The 10978-nt window shown below is 55.6% G+C and overlaps 4 protein-coding genes across 4 annotated transcripts; 1 reads left to right on the top strand and 3 right to left on the bottom strand.

The window, feature by feature from the left end:
• Positions 1-876: 876 nt before the first annotated feature.
• LBRM_29_2890 (conserved hypothetical protein) lies at positions 877-1509 on the bottom strand (the record flags this gene model as incomplete). Its single annotated transcript, XM_001566581.1, has 1 exon — positions 877-1509. The coding sequence occupies one exon, from the start codon at positions 1507-1509 to the stop codon at positions 877-879; it is 633 nt and encodes a 210-aa protein (XP_001566631.1).
• A 1071-nt stretch (positions 1510-2580) lies between these two features.
• LBRM_29_2880 (conserved hypothetical protein) lies at positions 2581-3315 on the bottom strand (the record flags this gene model as incomplete). The annotated part of the gene is made up of 1 exon (XM_001566580.1): positions 2581-3315. The coding sequence occupies one exon, from the start codon at positions 3313-3315 to the stop codon at positions 2581-2583; it is 735 nt and encodes a 244-aa protein (XP_001566630.1).
• Positions 3316-4023: 708 nt separating this feature from the next.
• Positions 4024-6231, bottom strand: LBRM_29_2870 (ribonuclease inhibitor-like protein; the record flags this gene model as incomplete). Its single annotated transcript, XM_001566579.1, has 1 exon — positions 4024-6231. The coding sequence occupies one exon, from the start codon at positions 6229-6231 to the stop codon at positions 4024-4026; it is 2208 nt and encodes a 735-aa protein (XP_001566629.1).
• Positions 6232-10059: 3828 nt separating this feature from the next.
• On the top strand, positions 10060-10638 carry LBRM_29_2860 (conserved hypothetical protein; the record flags this gene model as incomplete). Its single annotated transcript, XM_001566578.1, has 1 exon — positions 10060-10638. One exon carries the CDS (start codon positions 10060-10062, stop codon positions 10636-10638), a length of 579 nt encoding a protein of 192 aa, XP_001566628.1.
• Between the last annotated feature and the right edge of the window lie 340 nt (positions 10639-10978).

Raw genomic sequence — 10978 nt, 5'->3', positions numbered from 1 at the left:
AACGTGCCTACACAGGTCCAAACAAGGGGCAGAAAGAGAAGTCGGCTAAGAGAGAGGAGGAGACGGAGGAAAGGGCAAAGAAAAGGAAGCGGAAAGAAGAAAGAAAAATAAAATCAGGGGAAAACGGGGGACAGCGAAAAGGAGGGTGCACCCACGAAATGCAGACGAAGAGAAAAGTAAAGAAACAACGACGATACACACTAGAAAGGTAGGACTAAATGGATTAAGCACTACAGAAAGAGAGAACAGATATAGCCGCAAAGAGATGGAATATGGGAATGAGGGAAGAGAGGAATGCACGTTAACGAATATGAATTGAAATGCGCTAGTAATCCCCCTGAAAGAGAAAAAGGCTGAAGTAAAGACTGGTGGGGGAACAACAACAAAAAGAAAAACGAGGTCACTCAAAATCATGACAATCATAATGAAGGACAACAATCTGGCAAAAAAAAAAAAGAGGTCAAAAGGAGAGACGGTCCGCGAACAGTGAGAGCGTGTGACGGCACAACCGCAAGAAAGTCCACATCAAGGTAGAAACAGGTGGTGCACCAGAAAAAGGCAGCTTCCGCTTGAGCAGATGTTCGCACGGTACTATCGATGGGAGAGAAAAACAACGCATACGCATAGGAGGATGTCAGCACACATACATCCACGCACATACGCAGTATTTGCTGTCATTTGAAAACATCACTTTTGTTTCTTGTCCGTGTCCAGCGGATGGAGATGAACCACCTTCACAAACATGACTAGAAGAATAAGATAGGAGAAGCGAAAAAGTGTCCCGCTAGGTAGCGCGTGGAAGTCCCTTTCATCACCCAATTAACGACGCGCACACACACACATACACGCACGTGCAGCGATACGCTCCAGGTTACGCTACTTCACCTGCCCGGCAGAGTATTGATTCGAGGGTGCACTCGAGATAATGTTGAGTGGGTTGGTCGAGTACCCTACCTTGAGGCGCTTCCCGTGGAACTCGTAGCCGTTCATGGAGTCCACAGCCTGCTTGGCGCTATCGGGATAGCGGAAGTAAACGAAGCCATAGCCGCGAGGCATGCTTGTCTGGCGATCAAAGATGATTCGCGCGCCGTCGAGGGGGCCAAAACGCGCGAAGAGAGTGTGTAGGTCGGCACTGGTGACGTCCTGGGCAAGGTAGTTCACAATGAGCTGCTTTCGGTATCGCTCGTCGTTGGACGGAACTGGAATCATCTGTGTTCTGTTGTGACGGGCAGCATTGTGCTCAGGGGAGGTCTGGTTCACCGATCCTTGGACTCCGCCTTCGTAGATCGTGCCCGTTGGTCCACCAACGTACTGCTGATTGGACTGCGACGGAATGTTCATCGGAACGAGCTGCGGGTTTTGCGTCTGATACACGCCCTGCTGCTGGGGGTGCTGAACGATAAACTGCTGCTGTGGGGAGTAGGAAGAAATTGCAGAAAACTGCTGCTGGGACTGATTAGAGGGAAACTGCATGATCTGCGAAGAGGCGTTCGTGTTCGGCAAGTACATTTTGCGTGAAAATGCAAAACACAAGGAAGAAGTCCTCAACGATATAATTCGTGGAAGAAATCAATCAATGAATAACAATGGGAGATGTGGAAGCTGATGCGGGAAAAAGAGAACGGGGTGCGAGTGGCGGAAGTGCTGTTGCAGAGTACGGTGTGGAGAAGAGAAGTTGCTTCACAATCAACAGAATGAGTGACAATGGCCTTTTATGCAGAGGAGAACAGTTGATGATTGAGGATGTAAGCTAGAAGGGCGGCAGAGCAAAGTGAAGAAAAACTACTGGAGTCAAGAAAGGAAAGAAAAATGGGGTAGGAAGAAAGGGAAGTAAGGAAAGGGGGAAAGGAGGAGAAAAACGTGGGCTTCATATAAGCGCGCGCACGCACCGACCGACAGGAAAAGGGGGGATCGAAAAATTAGACGTGCCCACGAGTCCAAGTGCAGCAGGGGGGGGGGGGGCGTCAATGTTACCCACATGCGCGTATTCACGTGAGAAGAAAATGAAAAGGCGCATGAGCGAGGACAGATGCGTTGAAAGAAGAGAGGAGAGAGGCCCACATATGGTGGTACAGAATACGGTGGAGAGGGAAGGGAAACGGGTGAGGTGAGCGTAGGTATCGTAGTGCGAAGAGAACCGCATCAGCATGGGCAACTGATACATTTCAGCTGTTTACCTCGGAGCACATCTATGTCGAGGGTGTATAGACGAAGTGAGAAAACGAAATTCTCCTTCTCTCGCTGCTCCGGGTAGCCATGGCACAGGGAAGAGTAACAGTCTAACGTGATCCGGGAAGGCGAGGGAATAGTGACGCGGCAACGCTTGCACTTGTAAGGCGCGCATTTCTTATTGGCATGCCCAAGACTGCGGGGAAGCGGGGCGACGAAGCAGAAGAGAAAAGGGTTAGCAGAGCAGAAGGAAACAAAAAGGCGGAATTCGTGCTGTCGGCATGACGGCACTCGGAGTTATTATGCTGTGATGGAGACGAAACCAGCACAGGAAATGCACGGTAGGGAAGCGGCTGCGTCGAGCGCCGGAGTGAAGAGGGGGTTCAACAACAAGCAAGTCGCGACCGGCTATCATTCTCTGTGAACAACGTGCAGAACGTAGCGGCGCTCGGACGCTGTCAAGAAGTGATCCATCAACTGCAGCAAGTGGTTCTGCGACACAGCGCAGTTGAATTCGAGAGTCTCAAGAACGCGGAGCTCCTCTTGGATTGTGCGGTGAAGGATACGCCCTCGAGTGCTACGTGCATGCGGAAGAAGACTCGTGAGATATTTGACGGAGACCGTGTAGTCCAAATGCCACTTGAAGGCAAGCGAGTACGCCGTAAACAATAGCTGCGTAACGTGGGCCTTGGCAAGCCTCAGAAAACAGCTGCTGCTATTCTCACGCGGCTGCAAGAACGACAGCACCCGTAGTCGCTGGCGCACATAGTGGCTGAGTTGCAGGCGATCCACAAGGCAAAACGCAATAATCCACGAAACAGCGTCGAAATGTTCGTTAGCGAGAAAGAGATGCACTATGAGGGCGTCTGGCGCCGAGGATGCGGCGAAGCCCGCGGCCCACAAGGTGTCAAGGGCAGTGTCAGCGTTAGCGACGTCGTCCACACAGTCGAGATCTGTGATGCTATCAGAAACAAAAGGCTCGCATCCCGGCTGGGTGAAGTGGACGTAACTCTGAAACAGACGCCGCCAGAGGTTTGCGAGAGACTGCGCGGCCAAATCGTTTGCCGTTTTCGGTACAGACTTCGTGAGCTTCTCATTACCCCGTCCCCCTTCTGGCCTGTGCGATGCGTGGATAAGTCGCGGCATGCAGACCGTGCCTATTCGGCGCTCGCTAGTCTCTTCTGGCTCGCGACGGGGTGGAAAGGAGAAGAGACGGTAATGACGTCGTCGTCCCCGTCCCAAGAGATCAAGGTAGGGTAAGAGGAGTACCCTAAAACAAAAAGGAGCGCGGCAGTAGCACCGCAGTGAGGAGTGTAGACGACACCTTCGGTATGGTGCCATGCCGCGCGGGGCAGGAGAAAATGCGTTAAAAGATAATATAGTCACACGCAGACGATAAGAAGTATATTCGCTGAATGAACGCATACATCTACCAAAATGCGCAGAGATGCGCACGTACTCTGCCACGCGCACGTATAGGCCCGTGCACCGCTGGGTGGGCGTTCGCGAAGAGAAAACGAGACGCTTTCCCTGTACTCCTTTCCTACTCACGTTCACCTCGTTTTCTTGTGAGATGCTCGCCCCGACGTCTTTTTTTTGTTATCGGCAGCTACTTCGGTGGAAGCGTAATATGCGATCTGCGCATTCGTATAAACGCACCAGCAACATATATAGACGCGCGCACGTGCGAGGGCATCTGAGCACACAGCAGAATGCACGCGTGCGTGAGTGGACGAAGAGAACAATAACGAAACAGGCTAATATACATACTTGTAAAAGAAGCGCTTATCATCGCTAGCGGTCAGAAAGGGGTGTAGGGCATGGGCGTCTGAGAGAGTCTGCGTGCACCCGCATTCACTTTTTCTTGGCAGAGCGTCTACTCGCAGCGATCTGAAGCTCCTTCTGCCGAAGCTCCAACGCAGAGAGCCTCTCCCCCTCGAACTTCGCGTCGGCCATTTCCCGGGTGCGGTCCCTCTCGGTCTCCTCCAGCTCACGCAGAAGCGGCGCCAGACGCTCGTTCTCTGCCTCCTCTAGGTGCTTGATTTGCCGCCGGATTTTCTCTATTTCGCGGTTTAGTCGATCGGTGCGGTCTCTCTCCTGCTGGATGCGGGTGTCAATGTTGGTTCGCTTCATTTTGAGCTCTGTCAGATTGTTTGTGACACGGTCCTCTGTTAGTCGGAATAGGTTCTCTGCGGCGTCGCTAAGAGCAGAGGCCTTCTCGAAGACGCGCTCCAGATCCGTAATCTCGCGTCGAAGCTTCTCTGCCACGACACGCGCCTCCTCACCACGCCGCATCAACTCCTCACCGCGGTCCCGCACCATGCGCTTTTCCAGCTCGATGTCCTCAACAGCGCGGTTCAGTTCCTTCTCCTTGGGCGCCAAGGCGTCGATGTTCGCCTGCAACCTTGGAACAAGCAGCGTCTTGTTTGATGCCTTGTTACGCTCCAACGCCCGTTCGATTGACATTGCGCAGGCGTACGAAAAGTCGTTGTACGACACGTCGAGGCGCTCAAGGGTCTTGTTAATGCGGAAGCTATCGCTAATGGCCTCGCCTGTGGCCTCCAGCATCAAGTTATGTCGCAGGTTGAGGTGGCGCAGCGTTCGGTTTTTCTGTATAGCCTTTGCCATCTCCAGCCCGCCAACGTGGCCGATGCGATTGGAGGACACGTTGCACATCGTAAGGCACTTGTTTACTGCAAGCCCCTTGGCTAATTCCACAGCGCCGCCATCCTTTACACGGTTGTTGCTCACGTCCAGCTGGCCCAGTGTGTAGTTCACGTAAAGAGTGGCACCCAGCGCGGCGGCTCCGATCTGATCAATGGAGCACTTGCGAAGGAAGAGAGACTTCAGGCTATGATTCTCGTTAAGGCCCGTACTAATCGCCTTTACCCCTGCGCCAAGTAGGTTGCCGTTCAGTCGCAAGGTGACGAGCGTGGCGGATGCAGACAGCACCTTGCCAACAGCTTCGGCGCTCCGCTCACCAAGGGTGTTATCATCCAGATCCAGGTACTCCACGACGTCATGCCCGTTTCGAATTGCCCCTGCCAGTGCATCGAGAAGGCACGCACCGCCCTTGTCGCCTAGGTAATTGCGCGGAAGCTCCCAGCGTGTCACATGTGCGACCTCCAACCTCGATGCGAGGACGCGGGCGCCATCAAAGCCAAGGTTGTTACTGGAGAGATTGAGGCACGTGAGGGAGCGGCTGTGCTCGAGAGCGGAGGCAATAAAAGCCACACCAACAGCCCCAAGGCCGTTGCTGCTCACGTTGAGTCTGGCGAGTACCTTGTTTCTCCGAAGCACCTCCCCAAATGCCTCTGCGCCGGGGGTACCAATGTGGTTGCCGTTCGTCCCAGCGCGGGCGCCAATGTCAAGCGAGATGACCGTGTCGTTCTCGAGAAGGGCGCGCGCTAAGAGCACACCGCCAACGTGTCCAATGTCATTTGAGGCTACATCGATATGGACAAGCGTACGGTTTCGCTTGATGAGCTGTGCGATGAAGCGCGCGCCGTCATCACGCAGGCGGTTGCCCGAGAGATCGAGAACACTGTAGTGCCTGTTGCAAGAGAGAGCTGCGGCCAAGGCCTCAGCACAGCATACACCGAGTCCGTTTTCCGGTAAGCAGAAAAAGTTGCCTTTGCATTTGGCGCTGATGAGCTCCATGAACCGCACCTCTCGTTGCCACGAAGGAGCGAGGTCCTGGTCTAGACACCGAGCCTCGTAAAGAAGACGTAAATCGTCGGCGGTGATGCTCGCCTCATTATGGCGCATCTCACTGAGTGCCCCACACTCGCGCAGGTGGTCAAAGGAGACAAAGTTGGCAGCGTACGAAATGCCGTCGGGCAAGAGATGCGGAAGGTTTGTAGTGATTTCCTGGCGATCCTGCAGAAACGCGCGACTTTTGGTACTCTTGAATCTGTATAACTGAGCCTCGTAATCGTCCTGTGCCGGCCGTAACGACTTCCCGCCTAATGTCGCAGCGACAACCGGTAGGGTAACCGTTACGGCCGGATTAGCGTGGCACGGAGCTGCCGCGAGCTCCGGTGTAAAAATTGCGCTTTCCATGGCTACGCACCGCACGGTCAAGCTGCGAGAAGAGGTGCTGTGACGGTGTTCCGGGAAGAAAACAACGAAGCGATCCAGTGCGGCCACCGCTGCGTTCGATTTTGCACGCTACACAGCTGCAGCGAGAAAAAAAAGAGCGGTGAGTGGGAGAAAAATGTGCTTGCACACAAGCCATGCGATGAAACCAAAAACAGTGACGAAGCAGAGAGAAAGGAGTGATGGGGGTTGTGAGAGAGGAGGACGAGATGATGAAGCAGTGTCCCCTAAGACGCTAAAACTCACAATCCACACAAGATTCCCTCCTGACGTATTCTTGAGAAGCGCACACCCGACATTTAGCGGGGAGTGGTGATTGCGTCGGTAGAGGTGTGCAAATCCCTTGAGATCCACCGCACCTGTGACTGGCAGCCCTGAAACTGCGAGAGAAGAAGGGCATCAGTGACGTACCGTTCCCTCTGAGCACGCGCGAGATGCAAAAATAGATTACAACTCTCTCGAATAACCGCCAGGGCAACCGCAGTTTTCGTCTTTCTGCGTGTGTAGGTGCGTGCCTAAAAACTTTTCACTCTCACCTCTGTGGAGCACAGTTTTAGAAAACCCAGAGAGGCAGCATGCCCCCTCAACTATACGCAAACTAGAAACCTACGCACAACACCTTAACAAGGGATTTCCTTCCACTTTTACCGTCGTGCCAAGCAAATCCCTCAACTTCAGGCACGCAGCTTCCAAAGATCCTGCAATTCATCTTCTTTTCGTCCTTAATCAGTGAACCACACCGAGAACAACAAAAATCGACGCCATTACTCTCCGTACGCGTAGGACAGCGCGAACGTGCAACACTGAAAACCACGTGAAGACAGTGCACGAAATCCACAGCAGCCACTAAAACTCAGAGCTTCACACAAGAGAACACAATAAAACCTTTAACAACGAGCAGGGGATCCACGTTCACCACACGAGTGTCCTTCCTGGAGGGGAGGGGGGGGGGGCAACGCAAACAAATGGGGGCCCACAGCCGCAGCTCCCCTGCCTTTGTAGGAGTGCGGCTGCATCCAACTCCGCCAGGGCAGACCGTCTGCCAGTGAATCGGGCCATGCGGCTCACCGGCTCTCCCGGCCCCTCCCCGCTGCTTTGTCGCCTGCGTGCCGCGCGATGAGCGCCAGACGGCCTAGGCTGGGCCGCACGCCTTGATGCCGGCGGGCCGCCCCCGGGGTGCCTGCTCGTGGGCGGTGGCGGCCTGTCGTGCGGGTAACAGGGGCCTGGTCTAGGTGCATGCCGCCTGCGCTCAGGCAGGACGTTGGCCAGCCTCAGGCCAGGGCCCTCGCGGACGGCGTGTCCCGCCTGCATGCCACACCCCACCCTCAGTCGCCCCAAGCCACGGCACTCCGCCATGTGGTGTGGCGACCCTGGAGGACTCGATGACGCAATGCGGGACGCTCTCCCCACGCTTCCCGCCCCGGCGCCTCGCGCGCACGCACCTCTGCGCGTCCCTCCTGTCCATCACTCGTGCTCTGCTGACCTCTGCATCCCTTGCCTGGATTTCATACGCCATGCCAGCTGTGCTTCGCAGCGCATGCGCACCGCGCTCGCCCTATTGGATCTTGGGACCTGCGCCCGGACGGCGTTGCTCTCTTGGCGGGCTCGCCTTCCTCACCACCTGCCATTTCCGGCGGTGCCATGCGGCTGTGGCAGCAGGGGCACCCCGCCGTCTCCAGGGGCCGCACGCCCTTGGCAGGGGTGGGCGAGCTGAGCGGCAGGGACCCGTGGAGAAGCATGGGCCGGCGCACAAAGAACCCACCGCTTGTCGCCCGGACGGGGCGCAGGGCGGGGGAGGGAGGGGGGCAGCCGCAGACACCAGGCGGGGAGAGCCCGCGCAGCGCGTGGGCGGGGTGCGCAATCACAGCACGGCGTGCAAAGCCACCGCATGAGACGAGCAGTGCCTCCCGCCTCGAGCGGCCCGCCAATCTCGCGTAGCACACCTGGCGCAACGCCGCGGCGGGGTCACTCCTCACGCCCCTCCCCCCGTTCCATAGCAACAACAGCAGCCAAACAGGCAGGGTTGGGGGGCACCACAGCGCGCGCGCCGTGGACTGGCGGCGCACCACCTGCACTCCATGTCGCCACTGCGAGCCGGCTGCCGCTGCAGGAATGCAAGGTACGCGCAGGTGCCGGTGCGGAGCTCGGCGAGCAGCGCCCCCCCGTCGTCCCGTACGCGCAGCATCTCTGCCCTCATGGCGCGATAGGGTGCGGCCGCCAAGACGCTTTTGCCACAGCGGGTCGCACCGCGTACTGCGGCTTTGGGCACCGTCGGCCTGGCGTCGTAGACCGGTTGCAAATTGTGTGGATTGTAGTGTTGGCGTTTTGCTGTCCGGCATTCTCGACAATGCAGTGGTATAGTGGGCGTGGTGACTTTTGTTTTGCACAATGACGAGAGGATGAGATAGACGGTGCGTACGCGAGACGTTTTGGTGCCATTATCTACCCCCTGATACGTGGCTTCATGCTCTGGTCACTGTTTGTTGATGCCAAGGTGAGCAGTATGTGGAGTAGATGGAGTCTGGAAGAACGATCTTAGCGCCGAATGTATGTGTGAGCTGTGGGTTTCATCCCCAGAGCAGGTGGGGGACGGTTTGTTGCAAATGCAAAAGTTGCTGAACAGCTGAAAGCAGAGCAGTGCAGTCTTTTGTCGTTGCATCCGTGAGAGCAGGATGATAAATGTGGTCGGTGCTTCTCATCAGCGGTGAGCTGGGGCTATATCACTTCTGCTGAGGCAGTGAGAGGGCATTGCAAGGCGAGGAGGATCACTGCTTCCATGCCGCTAGTTTTTCATAGCTTTGATAATCCTCCTGATAGAACGCTCAGCGAGCGATGCGTTGAATTGTGTGTGATTGCTAGGCTTGAGGTGGGTGTGCGCGTACGGACCTCCGAAGAGACCGGTGCCTGCTTACCCCTACGAGAGCTGCCAAAGCGTTTTTTTACAATATGGTGACCCTGCCTGCACCCCTCCCGCGCTAAGTGTGCGAGGTAGCCTCCTCGCTCGATTGCCGCGAGACACAAGCGGCTGCGACACAGCAGCACCATAGGGTGGAGGGGCGGGCGATGGACCTCTTCGAGTAGTTGTGTGTTGTGCTGATAGCGAAGATAATAAACTCGCTGTGTGGCTGTTTTCATTCTCGCCGTACCGCCCACCTTTTTTGTTGCGGTTCTCCTCCGTTTGTGTGTGAAGATCGAGGTGCTCTGTGGCCTTCAAGGTCTGAGGAGGGAGTGGCTATTAGCGGGCCTCTGTAGGCGTATGAGCGATTGTTTTGGTGTGTCCCCATTCGTTTAAAACTCCGCATTACCGCTGGGTATTTTCGGATCAACTTACACAGGCCGACGTGCGAGAAGTGCCAGAGAGTCAGCGGCTGAGCCGCCTTCCAGAAAACGTATTACTCACAGTAGCAGTACCGTCGTATTACATTACCCGACATACGTGGACTGATGTGCTGTGCAGTGATCCCCGTCTATGTGGTGAGTGTCGTGCCCTATGCTGTGAGTTTCGGGACGGTGACGCCACCGAAGTAGACGTGTCCCCCTATGCATGATACGGCCGTTACGCATCAGAAAACCTTCTTCATAGGAAGTTAGGTACTCTTTTTCATTTGGTTCACTAGCCCTCTTCCCCCTCCCTTCTCGGGTCCCCCTCACCCATGCACGTATTGCCGTGTTCACGGCTACACTCCAAGTGTGTTGCTCTTCTGTTGCTGTTGCTCTCTCCGTGTCCGGCTCTCTCGTAGCTTTCTCAGCCTCTGAGAACAAGTGCGCACTAGTGATGGCACGCCGCACGCAATGAGTGGCTCTTTTGCGCTGCGCAAGTTGCTCTTCGATAGAGGCGACGAGGAAGACGTTAACCGGCGCGGGTATCACTATGCCGGTGCCTATGCGCCGCTTCTCCACCCTGTCGCGGTGCTGCATCCTGCTTCAGTGCTTCCCAAGAGCGGCCTGTGGTTTGCCTGTCTTTGCCTCTTTTCATCCTTTATGACGTGTCTCACGATGAAGGTGCGCAACAGAGAGAAGTGGTGGATGGGCATGTTTGCGATCAGCGTCGTCTACTACAACAGCATCAAGGCACACAAGGTTGGCAATGGGCTTCTGGGTCATCAAAGCGGCTTCTTCGCAGCTGGCATGGGCACTATTGGATGCACTGCGCGGCTAATGGCCAAAAGCGGCTCTGCTCGACAGAACGTCGGCGGCCTCAGTCTCTTCGTTGCACTACTGTGGTACGAAATTGGTCGCTATCACCTGTGGGCGGAGCACGTGACCGAGTTCCGCCGCGATGTTACGCCGCAGCGGTCGTACGACTTGCTAGGCGAGTACGTTCCACCGACGTATGAGGTGGAGTTTCTCCCGTACCGCCCTGTTCTGTGAGACAAGGAACGCACAAAACGAGCGACACTGCTCGCTTCTGCCATTTCGTGTTTTATCTTCTTTGGCAGACAACGGACTCACTCTGCGGTCAGCGATTCTCCCCAGGGGCCTCTATTACATCACTGTAGTGTTGCAACTGCGAGCATTGCCGCCAGCACACAGGCACACACACACACACACACACACACACACACATCCTGCTCAAGAGCTGCGCACGACGGGAATGAGGCCTTTCCGTTTTTTTTTTTTTTTTCGTCAGTACGAGAGAGTGTGATGGAGGTGAAAGAAGCGAAAGAAGGTTGTGCTGAGGTGATGAGCGAGTCGGCATATTTCTCTCAAG

Source organism: Leishmania braziliensis, chromosome 29, assembly GCF_000002845.2.
Source record: "Leishmania braziliensis MHOM/BR/75/M2904 complete genome, chromosome 29".
Taxonomy (NCBI): Eukaryota; Euglenozoa; class Kinetoplastea; order Trypanosomatida; family Trypanosomatidae; genus Leishmania; species Leishmania braziliensis.
The sequence above is the reverse complement of the archived record's forward strand: the minus strand, read 5'-3'. Positions and strand labels throughout refer to the sequence as shown.